This window comes from Solanum lycopersicum, chromosome 11, assembly GCF_036512215.1.
Source record: "Solanum lycopersicum chromosome 11, SLM_r2.1".
Lineage (NCBI taxonomy): Eukaryota > Viridiplantae > Streptophyta > Magnoliopsida > Solanales > Solanaceae > Solanum > Solanum lycopersicum.
The window spans coordinates 53,919,645-53,937,810 of NC_090810.1; the positions used below are offsets into that span (position 1 = coordinate 53,919,645).

Consider the following 18,166-nt stretch of genomic DNA (forward strand, 5'->3'; position numbering starts at 1 on the left):
GAAGATAAAATAGTAAATTTCTAATCTATCGGTAATGATTATATTCTACCTAATTCGGTCACGGTGATTGAAGCTTGATTCAATAAAGTCCTTATCTATTATTATATGGTGCACAAGTTAATATAAATACTCGTAATTGAAATAGTTATCGATAATTGTTCACTTCCCTCTTATGGAATTAGTCTTAACACTTATGATGTGTTGTTGAGTAGTGCAAGATTTGACACATTGTCACTTGAATATATTTTGTTAACAAAATTATTGAGTTCTTTGTACAATCCTTATGTAACTCCTTGTGATCACATAACGATATACATCTAGAAACGTCATCCTAAAATACTTTAAGCTTAATCGCCAAAATTTAAGGTGACATATCTCTTAATTTTTTAATGAACTATTCTTATTCTAATATATATGAATTTATATATATTTAATTTGGTTTAATAATTAATAAGTCTATAAAAAATAACATTTTTACTATAAAAGCCCAACTCTATGTGGTCTCCTAGAAACGTATACTCATAACTTTATCATAAAATATATTTAATAATAATTACCAAAATTCAAGTTGACATATCTATCAACTTTTAAAAGTTATTCTTATCCTAAAATATATCAGTAATTATTACATTCGTATGTCAATTAATAACTCCACAAAAAGAGCTCGAGCTAATGGTCGTGGAGCAGCACCAGAGAGAGGTCGTGGTAGAGAGGTCTCTCTAGAACCTCAGATTGATGGCAGAGAGGACCAGGTTCCTTCAGAGCCTGTAGTTACACCTTTGCTTCAGGATACACTATTGAGGGTGTTAAGTGTTTCTCAGGGTGGTTGTGCGACCGCCACACCACATGACTCTCGTACTAGAGAGGGGGCTCAGAAGTAAGAGCAACAACAAGCTCCAGTTGTTCAAGATGCGGTGGGGCAACTACCAATAAATCCCACGGTTTAGAATGATGTTGCACCAGTATTTGGGGTCAAGTTGCACCGGTGGTTTTTGTGACAGAGGATGAGCAGCGTAGGTATGAGAGATTTCGCAAGATGGACCCATCTCAGTTTCAGGGTGGGAAGAGCGAGGATTCTCATGAGTTTCTAACTACCTGCAGAGACTTACTAGAGGTGGTTGGATTAGCTGAGTCACATGGGGTTCGATATGCTGCACTCCAGCTTCGTAGACCAGCGAGAGACTGGTGGAGAACTTATTCAGGGGTTTTTCCAGTTGGATCTTCTCAAGTGACTTGGGAGAAGTTTACTAGTGCATTCCAGGATAGTTTTATCCCTTGGAGCTTGAGAGAGGAGAGTTGCTTGAGGTTTGAGAGTCTGAGACAGGATGGTTTATCGGTTACAGAGTATGAGGCACATTTTTGCCAGTTGTCTAGGCATGCGTTGTCCATTATTCCAAATGAGACAGAGAGGATTCTCAGATTTGTGAGGAGATTGACTTTCTCTATTAGGTCAGCTGTGTTTCGGGCATCTAAGGAGGAGGCTTCTTTCCAGTCCATTGTGAATGCTGCCAAAGAGTCGTAATTGATGGAAAGAGAGGAGTTTGGGGACACTAAAAGGGCCCGTATATTAGGTCAATTTCATGGTGCCTCATCTGGAGGTAGGGGATAACAGAGAGTGAGTGGTTCTTTTCAGCAGCGGGGACCTATTCATGCATCTATGCCGACATTTGAGGGTAGAAAAACATATAGGGGTTCTTATAGCTCGGGTAAAGGCTCGTACGGTTCACAGCAGCGACCTACAGGGCGAGACAATTATAGTGGGTTTTCAGGGTCCACACAAAAGTGTCTAGGTCAGAAATTTTGTTTTACTTATGGAGATCCCGATCACCTAATGCGGTAGTGTACTTCTCAAAGGGGTCGTGTTTGGCCTCGATCTAATTTTTCATTCCAGACTAGACCACTAGCACCACAGGGTAGAGCTTGTGGCAAAGTTCAATCAGGTAGAGGTGATAGAGTTTCTAGTAGTGGTGTTGCAGCTCAACAGAGTGGGGGTAGAGGTACCACCCAAGCTGGTGGTGGATGAGGAGGCCATTGCTATTCTTTCCTAAGGATACCTGAGGCGGAGACCTCTGAACTGTTACTACAGGTATCATCCCATTATGCCATCGACCTGCGTCTGTGTTGTTTGATCCAGGTTCTACATTCTCTTATGTGTGTACGTATTTTGTTGCTGAATTTGATATGATATGTGATAGCATGACTGTACCTATTCGTGTTTCTACACCCGTGGGTAATCCCTTAGTGGTGGATCGATTGTATCGATCGTGTCTTGTTTCTTTGGGTGGGTATGATACTTGGGTAGACTTAATAATTTGGGGGATGGTAGACTTTGATGTTATCTTGGGTATGTATTGGCTTTCTCCTTATCATGATGTCTTTGATTGTAATGCTAAGACTGTGACTTTAGAAATCCCGAGGGTTGAGTGGAAGAGTGTTAGTGGTTCTTATCCTAGCAAGGTCATCTCTTTTATCCGTGCTCAGAAATCTATGGAGAGGGGGTGTTTTTCTTACTTAGCTTTTATTCGCGATACGAGTGTTGAACCACCTCCCATGGACTCTGTTCTCGTGGTTCAGGAGTTTCCCGATGTAGTTCCTTCTTATCTTCCAGGTGTTCCTCCCGATAGGGATATCAATTTTGTTATTGATTTGAGGCTGGGCACTAAGCCTATTTCTATCCCTCCATATCGTATGGCCCCAACAGAGTTGAAAGAATTGAAGGATCAGTTGCAGGATTTAGTGAGTAAGGTTTTGTTCGCTCTAATGTGTCACCTTTGGGTGACCCTGTATTGTCTGTGTAGAAGAAGGATGGGACTATGATGATGTGTATTGATTACAGATATTTGAACAAAGAAACAGTGAAGAATAAGTATCCTCTTTCGCGTATTGATGACTTATTTGATAAGTTACAGAGAGCATCATTGTTCTCTACGATTGGTTTGTGGTTAGGGTATCATCAGTTGAGGATTAGGGCATAAGATATCCCTAAGATAGCTTTTCGGACCCGGTATGGGCATTATGAGTTCCTAGTGATGTCCTTCGGATTGACTAATTCCCCTGCAACATTCATGGAATTGATGAATGGGGTGTTTCAACCATACCTTGATTCTTTTGTGAATGTTTTCATCGATGACATCTTGGTTTACTCCAAGACTGAGGAGGACCTTGTCCGACACATAAGGATTGTACTTCAGAGGCTGAGAGAAGAGAAATTGTATGCCAAGTTCTCAAAGTTTGAGTTCTGGCTTACTTTTGTGGCATTATTGGGATGCGTGATGTCCAAGGAGAGTATAAGAGTAGATACGGCCAAGATTAAGGCAATTAGAGGCTGGACGTGACCTACTTCACCTATTGAGATTCGGATTTTTGTGGGATCGGCAGGCTATTATCGACGATTTTTTTAGAGTTTCTATACTATTATAGCTCCATTAACTAGATTGACTCGATAGGATGTGTGTTTTCAGTGGTTTGATGAGTGTGAGCAGATCTTCCAAAAACTCAAGACTTTGTTGACTTTATCTCTTGTGTTGAATCTACCTGAGGAGGGTGTAGACTTTACAGTGCATTATGATACTTCAGGAGTTTGATTGGGTGGTATGTTGATGCAGAAGGGGAAAGTGATTGTTTATGCTTCTACGCAATTGAAGTCCCATGAGAAGAACTACCCTACTCCTGTTTTAGAGTTAGCGGCTGTGGTATTTGTACTTAAGTTATGACGTCATTATTTGTATGGAGTGCATTGTGAGATCTTCACTGATCATCGGAGTCTTCAGTATATCTTTAGTCTGAGAGATTTGAACTTGAGGCAGCAGAGACTGCTTGAGTTGCTGAACGACTATGATGTGACCATTCTGTATCATCTGGGGAACGCCAATGTTGTGGCCAATGCTTTGAGTAGGAAGACTCCTAGCATGGGGAGTCTTGCATCTCTTAGTATTGAGGAGAGACCATTAGCTAGAGATGTTCAGATGTTAGCCACCAGTCTTGTCCGATTGAATATTTCAGTGGAGTGTGATGGGATGATTGCTTTCATTGAGGCTCGGTCTTCTTTAGTCGAGCAGATTCGTGCACACCAGTTTAATGATGAAAAGTTATGTCTCATTCGAGACAGAGTATTGAAAGGGGACGCTAAGGAGGCTGTCCTTGATTCTGATGGTGTCTTGAGGATTGGAGGCAGGATCTGTTTTCCCAAGACAGGCGATTGGATTAGATTGATTCTTGAGAAGGCCCATTGTTCTCGGTATTCTATCCATCCGGGAGCGGCGAAGACATGATCTGAGTCAACATTACTGGTGGTGTGGGATGAAGAGAGATATTACATACATTGTTTTGAGTTGTTTGACTTGCCAGCAGGTTAAGTGTGAGAACCAACGGCCCAGTGGTGTATCTTAGCGGATGCCTATTCCTACTTGGAGGAGGGAGTGGATTACTATAGACTTTGTTGTGGGTTTGCCTACCACAGTGGGTGGTTATGACTCTATTTGGGTTGTTGTTGATAGGCTTACCAAGTCTGCCCACTTCATTTCGGTTCGGGTGAAGTATACGGTAGAAAATTTAGTTGAGCTATATATCAGTCAGATTGAGCAACTACATGGAGTTCTGGTTTTCATCGTATTAGATCGAGGTTCACTATTTTCTTCTCACTTCTGGAAGGCATTATAACATGGTCTGGGTACTCAGTTAGATATGAGTACGACAATAAACCCTCAGGCAGATGGTCAATCTTAGCGGACCATTCAGGTATTGGAAGATAGTCTTTGAGAATGTGTAATAGATTTTGGTGCTAGATGGGATCAACATTTACCCTTAGCGGAGTTCGCCTATAAATAACAGTTATCACTCTAGTATCCAAATGGCCTCATTTGAGGCATTATATGGTAGACGGTGTAGATCTCCGATTGGTTGGTTTGATTCAGCGGAGATGGACTCTTTGGATGCAGACTTGCTTAGAGATGTTATGGAACAAGTCCGTATGATTCACTATAGACTGTTGACAACCCAGAGTCGAGAGAAGAGTTATGCAGATCGGAGAGTTAGAGTCTTAATGTTTATGGAGGGTGATGATTTTTGGCTGCGAGTATCACCCATCAAGGTTGTGATGAGGTTTGGAAAGAAGGTCAAGCTTAGCCCTAGGTTCATTGGACCTTTTAAGTTTTTGAGTCGAGTGGTAGAGGTGGCCTATAAGTTGGCCTTGCCACCTATTTTGTCGGCAGTTCATCCTGTTTTCCATGTCTCTATGCTTCATAAGTATATTCCGGATGAAACTCATGTGCTTTAACTTGACTCTTTGGAGTTGGGTCCAGACTTGACATTTGAGGAGGAGCCTATAGATATTTTGGATAGACATGTTCGAAAGCTTAGGACCAAAGAGATTGCTTCAGTGAAGGTGCAATGGAAGTACCGATCAGTGGAAGAGGCAACTTGGGAGACTGAGTCTGACATGAGTGCCAGATATCCTCACATTTTTGAAGCTCCACGTATTTTCTTTCATCATATGTTTGAGGACGAACATGATTTCTAGTGGTGGATAATGTGACGACCCAGAAGGTCATTTTTGAAAATTTTAAATATCCGATTAAGTTGAGTTAATTAATTGAGGAGTATTTATAGATAAATATTCGTTTAGTAAGGGTTAATTAATTAATGAATAATTGTAAATAATAAAATTAACCAATAGTTAATGGACTAAAGTGTTAATTTATTTAAGACCCTATATTATTTGACCCATATTTAAAATAAGTAAAACAAGATTATTATGATTATTTTATTAATTTATAACAAGAAAAGGAATAGGGTTGCGATAACGATCCGGGGTCGTTCAATTTCTTCTTCCTCCAGGTACAACTCACCCCCACCAGTGATTTTAATATAGATAGAATTGTATAGTATCCTATATATATTCTTAGATGCGGGGAATAGGAAGAAACAAAAGAGTATGGATTTAAATGGTTAAAGTTGAAAATTGTTAAGAAAAGTCGGGCATTTTCTATTTGTGGGGTAGGGGGGAAGAACGTCCAGTCATTCATTAGCAAATGGTCGTCAATTAATGTGTAAGCCATTATAATATTATTTTAAAATATAGTATAGTTGTACAAGGGAATTACGATGTAGTATGTGAATCCGTACGTTCCTTAAATTATCTTTTTTCAGAAAGTTCGTAATTAACTTATTTTCTTATTATGGTCACATTATAATTCAAGTTTTGACCTATAAAAATATGTATTTAACTATTAAGGGCATTACATTATGTGAATATTATTAGATTTATAATATTGGACAGTTTGAAGTTTAACCCTAGACTTGAAATTTAGAAATATGAGAATTTATATGTTAACTTAATTATAAATTTGGATAATCTTTTCAGTCTAAGCTACACCTATATTACATAAGTGTTGTTAGTGTCGGAATCTAATTTTGACCATATACATGAATAGATTACATTGATTTGGAAGCTCAACGAAAGGGGAAAACTCAACTCCAGGAGTGATTGTTCCTTCATTTGAGGCAAGTGGATTTCTAAACCCTTGTTAAGTGTATGAAATTCGTGTATTTCCTTGTGTGGTGTTGAGAATGACTTCCAGACTTGTTTCCTATTTGTTGGTGTTGTATTCCTTGTTGTAAATTGTGCTTTGTTATCAAAATGGTTATCTCCTCATTTTCATTTGAGCATGTAATTTACACTGTCTCTAAGACATGGTTGTGGTGAGAGAATGTACCATTTCGAGGGTTGTATCGCACGCCGCGATGGATATTATATTTCGAGGGACGTATCGTGCGCCGCAATGGTTACTATTATCGAGGGTCCTGTCGTGCGCCGCGATAGATGTGTGGAAAGATATGTCCCCCATGAGTCCTAGATTGAGAGAAAACGGGTGTGTATCGTTAAGGAAGACATGCATCGCCATATTTGACATTGCATCTCATTGCATTTCACATTTTTATTACTGATGAACTTGAATACGTGTTTTGCAGATCTTGTTAGTGTTTCTCTCTGAAAATTGTGATTGTTGAATATTGAGTTATTGAGAATATGTAAACTAATAGAGTGTGGTTATTGAGTTGTGTGTTTGGTAAACTGTGAGTTGTGTGTAGTGTGGAGGTTCAGATAAGGTGTAAGGAGTACCCGTATTTTGTTCCCTTAACTTGTATTTAGAGGTTTGCTTGTTGGGTGCCGCGTGGCTTGGTACTCACCCCTTGCTCGTACAAATTTTTGTAGGTTACGAGCCTGAGTTTTCGTGATACCTTTCATTCTGTTCATTTACGAGGCATCTTGTGGAGGGTTGGGAGGTAGTTTCTTGTCCTCTCAGCGAACTTTCCTACTCCAGTTTATGACTCTGTTTTTACTTTAAAGATAACTTCATGTTAGACTCGTATTTTCATTTCAATTCTAGTATTTACATTAGAGGCTTGTGCACGTGACAACCAGGTTTTGGGAATTGAATTAAGTTTAATTGTTTCTGTATTTGTAATCGTTATCAGGCTTTTGTTTTGTTTCTGCATTTTATCGAAATTATTGGGTTAGGCTGACTTGTCTTGGTGGGATACGAAGAGTTCCATCACGCCCATTTTTGAGTCGTGACAATATGTTTATTCTCAAGAATACTTATATCAAATTACTACGTAGATAATTTTATAGTAGTAATTATAGATTCTAGTGAAAAATATACTTCACTATTAAAAATCATTTCTTTCAATTCTGAGAAAGTTAATTTGATCACATTTTCTTAGGAGACATTGAACCAGATTCAAACTTAACAACTGAAGATTTTGTTTGCAAGCTATCATCAATATAGAAAAAATACTGAAGACTCAACGTGTTCCAATTATTGTTGGAGGGTCAAATTCATATATCGAAAAACTTGTGGAAGATCATGTGTTCATGTTCAAATATTAGTATGATAACTGCTTTATTTGGATTGATGTTGAGCAATCAGTATTGAACCGTAGAGTTGACATGAGGGTTGATCAAATGGTCAAAGCAGGTAATTTTTGTAATTATTTTGTGTATCAATCAAGATATACTATCATGCAGCTAGCAAAAAACTTTTCTTATATAATTTTCTTAATAATACTTTTGGTTATCAAATTTATGTTCTACTAAATAAAACTCTTCTTTAAATTTGTGTTGAATGCAGGGCTAGTGGATGAGGTGCGACAAATTTTCATTCCACATGTAGATTACAATACAGGAATCTGACGGTCCATCGGTGTTCCTGAAATAGACAAATATTTAAGGGAAGAAACAAATATAGACGGAGATGATGAATCAAAGAAGATGATTCTTCGAGCTTCACCTTCAAGTATCAAGTGTAATACTCGTATGTTAATTTGTAACCAACTTGACAAGATTCAACGATTAATAAGAGAGAAAATGTGGTCAGTGCATCATATTATTGGTACGGAACGTTTTCAAAGAAGAGAGAGAAGAAGATCTGGACGAAGCATGGACGTATACTATTTTGCAACCATGCCTAGGTATTGTGAAGATATTTCCCAAAAATGATCATCACAATATTATTATTGAGTGTACATAAACTTTCATTATCGCCATCTTAAGTTTTGGTCTCTTTATTTTTGATTTATTTTGTGCAGTTTCTAATATATATGAATTTATATATATTTGATTTGGTTTACTAATTAATAAGTCTATAAAAAATAATATTTTTACTATAAAAGCCCAGCTCTATGTGGTCTCCTAGCAACGTATACTCATAACTTTATCCTAAAATATATTTACTAATAATAACCAAAATTCAAGTTGACATATCTATCAATTTTTAAAAGTTATTCTTATCCTAAAATATATCAGTAATTATGAAATTGGTATGTCAATTAATAACTCCACAAAAAGATTTTACTATAAAAGCTGAATGTAATTTTTTTTTTCACATCCACCATCAAGAAAATTTTTTATTTTTAGATAGTTTATTCCAAGTCAAGCAAGGTTTCTACTTACTAGCTTTATATTTTACAAGATTTTTTTATGTCTGACTTTATGAATTCACTATTATAAACCATTTTTTTGTTTGTAGATAAAATGAATACATTCATCAATATTGAAGAGTTCAAGAAGAAAGTTATCTTCGTAATGGGGGCCACAGGAACGGGAAAATCCCGTCTCTCCGTTGACCTTGCCACCCATTTTCGAGGAGAAATTATCAACTCGGATAAAATGCAAGTTTACAAGGGACTTGAAATTGTTACAAACAAGATCACACATACTGAAAAACAAGGTGTACGACACTATTTGTTAGGTATATATGTTTATTCTCAAGATTGCTTATATCAAATGACTACCTAGATAATTTTATAGTAGTAATTATAGATTCTAGTGAAAAGTATAATTTACTATTAAAAATTCATTTTTTTCGATTCTGAGAAAGTTAATTTGATCACATTTTCTTAGGTGAAATTGAACCAGATTCAGACTTCACAGCTGAAGATTTTTGTTTGCAAGCTATCATCTATATAGAAAAAATACTGAAGACTCAACGTGTTCCAATTATTGTTGGAGGGTCAAATTCGTATATCGAAAAACATGTGGAAGATCATGTGTTCATGTTCAAATATAAGTATGATAGCTGCTTTATTTGGATTGATGTTGAGCAATCAGTCTTGAACCGTAAAGTTGACATGAGGGTTGATCAAATGGTCAAAGCAGGTAATTTTTGTAATTATTTTGTGTATAAATCAAGATATACTATCATGCAGCTAGCTAAAAACTTTTTTTATATAATATTCTTAATAATAGTTTTGGTTATCAAATATATGTTCTACTAAATAAAACTGTTCTTTAAATTTGTGTTGCATGCAGGGCTAGTGGATGAGGTGCGACAGATTTTCATTCCAGATGCAGATTACACCAAAGGAATCCGACGGTCCATCGGAGTCCCTGAAATGGACAGATATTTAAGGGAAGAAACAAACATAGACGGAGATGATGAATCAAAGAAGATTATTCTTCAAGCTTTAATTTCAAGTATCAAGCGTAATACTCGTATGTTAATTTGTAACCAACTTGACAAGATTCAACGATTAATAAGCGAGAAAATGTGGTCAGTGCATCATATTATTGCTACGGACGTTTTCAAAGAAGATAGAAAAGAAGATCTTGACGAAGCATGGACGAATATTGTTTTGCTACCATGCCTAGATATTGTGAAGAGATTTCTCAAAAATGATCATCACAATATTATTATTGAGTGTACATAAACTAGTTTTATCGTCATCTTCTGTTTTGATCTCTTTTATTTTTGACCTATTTTGTACAGTTTGTATCGCATTATAATTATATATGTTTGATATGACCCTTTTTTCTATATATGTTACTCATGTATGTAAAAAAAATTCTTATCTATAGATGAAATATTTATTTTATGTTTCCATCCAAGCCCAAGCCCAAGTCCAAGTCCAAGTCTTTTATATTTAATATAAATTAATACAAATACATACGTACACAATTACATGAGATCACTCATAATGTCAAGCTAATATAGTGATAAAATAATAAATCACCATAAATGTTCGGGAAGATTCCACTCTAAAAGGTTTTTGAAGAATTGAATTTTTAACTCAATACTTAAAAATGTTACATAGACAAAGAAGATAAAATAGCAAATTTCTAATCTATCGGTAATGATTATATTCTACCTAATTCTATCACGGTGATTGAAGATTGATTCAATAAAGTCCTTATCTATTATTATTTGGTGCACAAGTTAATATAAATACTCGTAATTGAAATAGTTATCGATAATTGTTCACTTCCCTTTTATGGAATTAGACATAACACTTATGATGTGTGGTTGAGTAGTGCAAGATTTGACACACTATCACTTGAATATATTTTGTTAACAAAATTATTGAGTTCTTTGTACAATCCTTATGTAACTCCTTGTGATCTCACAACGATATACATCTAGAAACGTCATCCTAAAATAATTTAAGCTTAATCGCCAAAATTTAAGGTGACATATCTCTTAATTTTTTAATGAAATATTCTTATTCTAATATATATGAATTTATATATATTTAATTTGGTTTACTAATTAATAAGTCTATAAAAAATAACATTTTTACTATAAAAGCCCAGCTCTATGTGGTCTCCTAGCAACGTATACTCATAACTTTATCCTAAAATATATTTAATAATAATTACCAAAATTCAAGTTGACATATCTATCAACTTTTAAAAGTTATTCTTACCCTAAAATATATCAGTAATTATGAAATTTGTATGTCAATTAATAACTCCACAAAAAGATTTTACTATAAAAGCTGAATGTATTTTTTTTTTCACATCCATCATCAAGAATTTTTTTTATTTTTAGATAGTTTATTCCAAGTCAAGCAAGGTTTCTACTTACTAGCTTTATATTTTACAAGATTTTTTATGTCTGACTTTATGAATTCACTATTATAAACCATTTTTTTGTTTGTAGATAAAATGAATACATTCATCAATAATGAAGAGTTCAAGAAGAAAGTTATCTTCATAATGGGGGCCACAGGAACGGGAAAATCCCGTCTCTCCGTTGACCTTGCCACCCATTTTCGAGGAGAAATTATCAACTCGGATAAAATGCAAGTTTACAAGGGACTTGAAATTGTTACAAACAAGATCACACATACTGAAAAACAAGGTGTACGACACTATTTGTTAGGTATATGTGTTTATTCTCAAGATTGCTTATATCAAATGACTACCTAGATAATTTTATAGTAGTAATTATAGATTCTAGTGAAATATAATTTACTATTAAAAATTCATTTTTTCGATTCTGAGAAAGTTAATTTGATCACATTTTCTTAGGTGAAATTGAACCAGATTTAGACTTCACAGCTGAAGATTTTTGTTTGCAAGCTATCATCTATATAGAAAAAATACTGAAGACTCAACGTGTTCCAATTATTGTTGGAGGGTCAAATTCGTATATCGAAAAACATGTGGAAGATCATGTGTTCATGTTCAAATATAAGTATGATAGCTGCTTTATTTGGATTGATGTTGAGCAATCAGTCTTGAACCGTAAAGTTGACATGAGGGTTGATCAAATGGTCAAAGCAGGTAATTTTTGTAATTATTTTGTGTATAAATCAAGATATACTATCATGCAGCTAGCTAAAAACTTTTTTTATATAATTTTCTTAATAATAGTTTTGGTTATCAAATATATGTTCTACTAAATAAAACTGTTCTTTAAATTTGTGTTGCATGCAGGGCTAGTGGATGAGGTGCGACAGATTTTCATTCCAGATGCAGATTACACCAAAGGAATCCGACGGTCCATCGGGGTCCCTGAAATGGACAGATATTTAAGGGAAGAAACAAACATAGACGGAGATGATGAATCAAAGAAGATTATTCTTCAAGCTTTAATTTCAAGTATCAAGCGTAATACTCGTATGTTAATTTGTAACAGACTTGACAAGATTCAACGATTAATAAGCGAGAAAATGTGGTCAGTGCATCATATTATTGCTACGGACGTTTTCAAAGAAGATAGAAAAGAAGATCTTGTCGAAGCATGGACGAATATTGTTTTGCAACCATGCCTAGATATTGTGAAGAGATTTCTCAAAAACGATCATCACAATATTATTATTGAGTGTACATAAACTAGCTTTATCGTCATCTTCTGTTTTGATCTCTTTTATTTTTGACCTATTTTGTACAGTTTGTATCGCATTATAATTATATATGTTTGATATGACCCTTTTTTCTATATATGTTACTCATGTATGTAAAAAAAATTCTTATCTATAGATGAAATATTTATTTTATGTTTCCATCAAAGCCCAAGCCCAAGTCCAAGTCCAAGTCTTTTATATTTAATATAAATTAATACAAATACATACGTACACAATTACATGATGTCACTCATAATGTCAAGCTAATAGAGTGATAAAATAATAAATCACCATAAATGTTCGGGAAGATTCCACTCTAAAAGGTTTTTGAAGAATAGAATTTTTAACTCAATACTTAAAAATGTTACATAGACAAAGAAGATAAAATAGTAAATTTCTAATCTATCGGTAATGATTATATTCTACCTAATTCTATCACGGTGATTGAAGCTTGATTCAATAAAGTCCTTATCTATTATTATTTGGGACACAAGTTAATATAAATACTCGTAATTGAAATAGTTATCGATAATTGTTCACTTCCCTCTTATGGAATTAGACATAACACTTATGATGTGTGGTTGAGTAGTGCAAGATTTGACATATTATCACTTGAATATATTTTGTTAACAAAATTATTGAGTTCTTTGTACAATCCTTATGTAACTCCTTGTGATCTCACAACGATATACATCTAGAAACGTCATCCTAAAATAATTTAAGCTTAATCGCCAAAATTTAAGGTGACATATCTCTTAATTTTTTAATGAAATATTCTTATTCTAATATATATGAATTTATATATATTTAATTTGGTTTACTAATTAATAAGTCTATAAAAAATAACATTTTTACTATAAAAGCCCAGCTCTATGTGGTCTCCTAGCAACGTATACTCATAACTTTATCCTAAAATATATTTAATAATAATTACCAAAATTCAAGTTGACATATCTATCAACTTTTAAAAGTTATTCTTATCCTAAAATATATCAGTAATTATTAAATTGGTATGTCAATTAATAACTCCACAAAAAGATTTTACTATAAAAGCTGAATGTAATTTTTTTTTCACATCCACCATCAAGAAATTTTTTATTTTTAGATAGTTTATTCCAAGTCAAGCAAGGTTTCTACTTACTAGCTTTATATTTTACAAGATTTTTTTATGTATGACTTTATGAATTCACTATTATAAACCATTTTTTTGTTTGTAGATAAAATGAATACATTCATCAATAATGAAGAGTTCAAGAAGAAAGTTATCTTCATAATGGGCGCCACAGGAACGGGAAAATCCCGTCTCTCTGTTGACCTTGCCACCCATTTTCGAGGAGAAATTATCAACTCGGATAAAATGCAAGTTTACAAGGGACTTGAAATTGTTACAAACAAGATGACACATACTGAAAAACAAGGTGTACGACACTATTTGTTAGGTATATATGTTTATTCTCAAGATTGCTTATATCAAATGACTACCTATATAATTTTATAGTAGTAATTATAGATTCTAGTGAAAAGTATACTTTACTATTAAAAAATTATTTTTTTCGATTCTGAGAAAGTTAATTTGATCACATTTTCTTAGGTGAAATTGAACTAGATTCAGACTTCCAAGCTGAAGATTTTTGTTTGCAAGCTATCATCTATATAGAAAAAATAATGAAGACTCAACGTGTTCCAATTATTGTTGGAGGGTCAAATTCGTATATCGAAAAACTTGTGGAAGATCATGTGTTCATGTTCAAATATAAGTATGATAGCTGCTTTATTTGGATTGATGTTGAGCAATCAGTCTTGAACCGTAGAGTTGACATGAGGGTTGATCAAATGGTCAAAGCAGGTAATTTTTGAAATTATTTTGTGTATCAATCAAGATATACTACAATGCAGCTAGCTAAAAACTTTTCTTATATAATTTTCTTAATAATACTTTTGGTTATCAAATATATGTTCTCTTAAATAAAACTCTTTTTTAAATTTGTGTTGCTTGCAGGGCTAGTGGATGAGGTGCAACAGATTTTCATTCCAGATGCAGATTACACCAAAGGAATCCGACGGTCCATCGGGGTCCCTGAAATGGACAGATATTTAAGGGAAGAAACAAACATAGACGGAGATGATGAATCAAAGAAGATGATTCTTCAAGCTTCAATTTCAAGTATCAAGCGTAATACTTGTATGTTAATTTGTAACCAACTTGACAAGATTCAACGATTAATAAGCGAGAAAATGTGGTCAGTGCATCATATTATTGCTACGGACGTTTTCAAAGATGATAGAGAAGAAGATCTTGACGAAGCATGGACGAATATTGTTTTGCTACCATGCCTAGATATTGTGAAGAGATTTCTCAAAAACGATCATCACAATATTATTATTGAGTGTACATAAACTAGCTTTATCGCCATCTTCTGTTTTGATCTCTTTTATTTTTGACCTATTTTGTACAGTTTGTATCGCATTACAATTATATATGTTTGATATGACCCTTTTTTCTATATATGTTACTCTTGTCTGTAAAAAAAATTCTTATCTATAGATGAAATATTTATTTTATGTTTCCATCCAAGCCCAAGCCCAAGTCCAAGTCCAAGTCTTTTATATTTAATATAAATTAATACAAATACATACGTACACAATTACATGATGTCACTCATAATGTCAAGCTAATAGAGTGATAAAATAATAAATCACCATAAATGTTCGGAAAGATTCCACTCTAAAAGGTTTTTGAAGAATAGAATTTTTAACTCAATACTTAAAAATGTTACATAGACAAAGAAGATAAAATAGTAAATTTCTAATCTATCGGTAATGATTATATTCTACCTAATTCTATCACGGTGATTGAAGCTTGATTCAATAAAGTCCTTATCTATTATTATTTGGTGCACAAGTTAATATAAATACTCGTAATTGAAATACTTATCGATAATTGTTCACTTCCCTCTTATGGAATTAGACATAACACTTATGATGTGTGGTTGAGTAGTGCAAGATTTGACAATTATCACTTGAATATATTTTGTTAACAAAATTATTGAGTTCTTTGTACAATCCTTATGTAACTCCTTGTGATCTCACAACGATATACATCTAGAAACGTCATCCTAAAATAATTTAAGCTCAATCGCCAAAATTTAAGGTGACATATCTCTTTATTTTTTAATGAAATATTCTTATTCTAATATATATGAATTTATATATATTTAATTTGGTTTACTAATTAATAAGTCTATAAAAAATAACATTTTTACTATAAAAGCCCAGCTCTATGTGGTCTCCTTGAAACGTATACTCATAACTTTATCCTAAAATATATTTAATAATAATTACCAAAATTCAAGTTGACATATCTATCAACTTTTAAAAGTTATTCTTATCCTAAAATATATCAGTAATTATGAAATTGGTATGTCAATTAATAACTCCACAAAAAGATTTTACTATAAAAGCTGAATGTAATTTTTTTTTCACATCCACCATCAAGAAATTTTTTTATTTTTAGATAGTTTATTCCAAGTCAAGCAAGGTTTCTACTTACTAGCTTTATATTTTACAAGATTTTTTTATGTCTGACTTTATGAATTCACTATTATAAACCATTTTTTAGTTTGTAGATAAAATGAATACATTCATCAACAATGAGGAGTTCAAGAAGAAAGTTATGTTCATAATGGGGGCCACAGGAACGGAAAAATCCCGTCTCTCTGTTGACCTTGCCACCCATTTTCGAGGAGAAATTATCAACTCGGATAAAATGCAAGTTTACAAGGGACTTTAAATTGTTACAAACAAGATCACACATACTGAAAAAACAAGGTGTACGACACTATTTGTTAGGTATATATGTTTATTCTCAAGATTGCTTATATCAAATGACTACCTAGATAATTTTATAGTAGTAGTTATATATTCTAGTGAAAAGTATACATTACTATTAAAAAATCATTTTTTTCGATTCTGAGAAAGTTAATTTGATCACATTTTCTTAGGTGAAATTGAACCAGATTCATACTTCACAGCTGAAGATTTTTGTTTGAAAGCTATCATCTATATAGAAAAAATACTGAAGACTCAACGTGTTCCAATTATTGTTGGAGGGTCAAATTCGTATATCGAAAAACTTGTGGAAGATCCTGTGTTCATGTTCAAATATAAGTATGATAGCTTCTTTATTTGGACTAATGTTGAGCAATCAGTCTTGAACCGTAGAGTTGACATGAGGGTTGATCAAATGGTCAAAGCAGGTAATTTTTGTAATTATTTTGTGTATCAATCAAGATATACTATCATGCAGCTAGCTAAAAACTTTTCTTATGTAATTTTCTTAATAATACTTTTGGTTATCAAATATATTTTCTACTAAATAAAACTCTTCATTAAATTTGTGTTGCATGCAGGGCTGGTGGATGAGGTGCGACAGATTTTCATTCCATCTATTTTCATTCCAGATGCAGATTACACCAAAGGAATCCGACGGTCCATCGGGGTCCCTGAAATGGACATATATTTAAGGGAAGAAACAAACATAGACGGAGATGATGAATCAAAGAAGATGATTCTTCAAGCTTCAAATTTCAAGTATCAAGCGTAATACTCGTATGTTAATTTGTAACCAACTTGACAAGATTCAACGATTAATAAGCGAGAAAATGTGGTCAGTGCATCATATTATTGCTACGAATGATTTCAAACAAGATAGAGAAGAAGATCTTGACGAAGCATGGACGAATATTGTTTTGCAACCATGCCTAGATATTGTGAAGAGATTTCTCAAAAACGATCATCACAATATTATTATTGAGTGTACATAAACTAGCTTTATCACCATCTTCTGTTTTGATCTCTTTTATTTTTGACCTATTTTGTACAGTTTGTATCGCATTACAATTATATATGTTTGATATGACCCTTTTTTCTATATATGTTACTCTTGTCTGTAAAAAAAATTCTTATCTATAGATGAAATATTTATTTTATATTTCGATCCAAGCCCAAGCCCAAGTTCAAGTCCAAGTCTTTTATATTTAATATAAATTAATACAAATACATACGTACACAATTACATGAGATCACTCATAATGTCAAGCGAATAGAGTGATAAAATAATAAATCACCATAAATGTTCGGGAAGATTCCACTCTAAATGGTTTTTGAAGAATATAATTCTTAACTCAATACTTTAAAATGTTACATAGACAAAGAAGATAAAATAGTAAATTTCTAATCTATCGGTAATGATTATATTCTACCTAATTCTATCACGGTGATTGAAGCTTGATTCAATAAAGTCCTTATCTATTATTATATGGTGCACAAGTTAATATAAATACTCCTAATTGAAATAGTTATCAATAATTGTTCACTTCCCTCTTATGGAATTAGACTTAACACTTATGATGTGTTGTTGAGTAGTGCAAGATTTGACACATTATCACTTGAATATATTTTGTTAACAAAATTATTGAGTTCGTTGTACAATCCTTATGTAACTCCTTGTGATCTCATAACGATATACATCTAGAAACGT

General features: G+C 33.5%; 4 protein-coding genes across 4 annotated transcripts; all 4 read left to right on the top strand.

Annotated features, from left to right (window-relative positions):
• Window positions 1–3,029: 3,029 nt before the first annotated feature.
• On the top strand, window positions 3,030–4,271 carry LOC138339467 (uncharacterized). The gene is made up of 3 exons (XM_069291068.1): window positions 3,030–3,314; window positions 3,606–3,692; window positions 3,807–4,271. The coding sequence occupies exons 1-3, from the start codon at window positions 3,030–3,032 to the stop codon at window positions 4,269–4,271; spliced, it is 837 nt and encodes a 278-aa protein (XP_069147169.1).
• A 578-nt stretch (window positions 4,272–4,849) lies between these two features.
• On the top strand, window positions 4,850–10,209 carry LOC101245726 (adenylate isopentenyltransferase 5, chloroplastic-like). The gene is made up of 5 exons (XM_026028056.2): window positions 4,850–4,967; window positions 5,301–5,474; window positions 9,030–9,251; window positions 9,404–9,658; window positions 9,812–10,209. Exons 1-5 carry the CDS (start codon window positions 4,850–4,852, stop codon window positions 10,207–10,209), a joined length of 1,167 nt encoding a protein of 388 aa, XP_025883841.2.
• A 1,234-nt stretch (window positions 10,210–11,443) lies between these two features.
• Window positions 11,444–12,691, top strand: LOC101246020 (adenylate isopentenyltransferase 5, chloroplastic-like). Its single transcript, XM_004251283.3, has 4 exons — window positions 11,444–11,660; window positions 11,810–12,064; window positions 12,218–12,400; window positions 12,675–12,691. The coding sequence occupies exons 1-4, from the start codon at window positions 11,444–11,446 to the stop codon at window positions 12,689–12,691; spliced, it is 672 nt and encodes a 223-aa protein (XP_004251331.2).
• A 1,158-nt stretch (window positions 12,692–13,849) lies between these two features.
• LOC112940274 (adenylate isopentenyltransferase 5, chloroplastic-like) lies at window positions 13,850–17,230 on the top strand. Its single transcript, XM_026028057.2, has 5 exons — window positions 13,850–14,066; window positions 14,219–14,473; window positions 14,627–14,809; window positions 16,629–16,883; window positions 17,037–17,230. The coding sequence occupies exons 1-5, from the start codon at window positions 13,850–13,852 to the stop codon at window positions 17,228–17,230; spliced, it is 1,104 nt and encodes a 367-aa protein (XP_025883842.2).
• The last annotated feature ends 936 nt before the right edge of the window (window positions 17,231–18,166 follow it).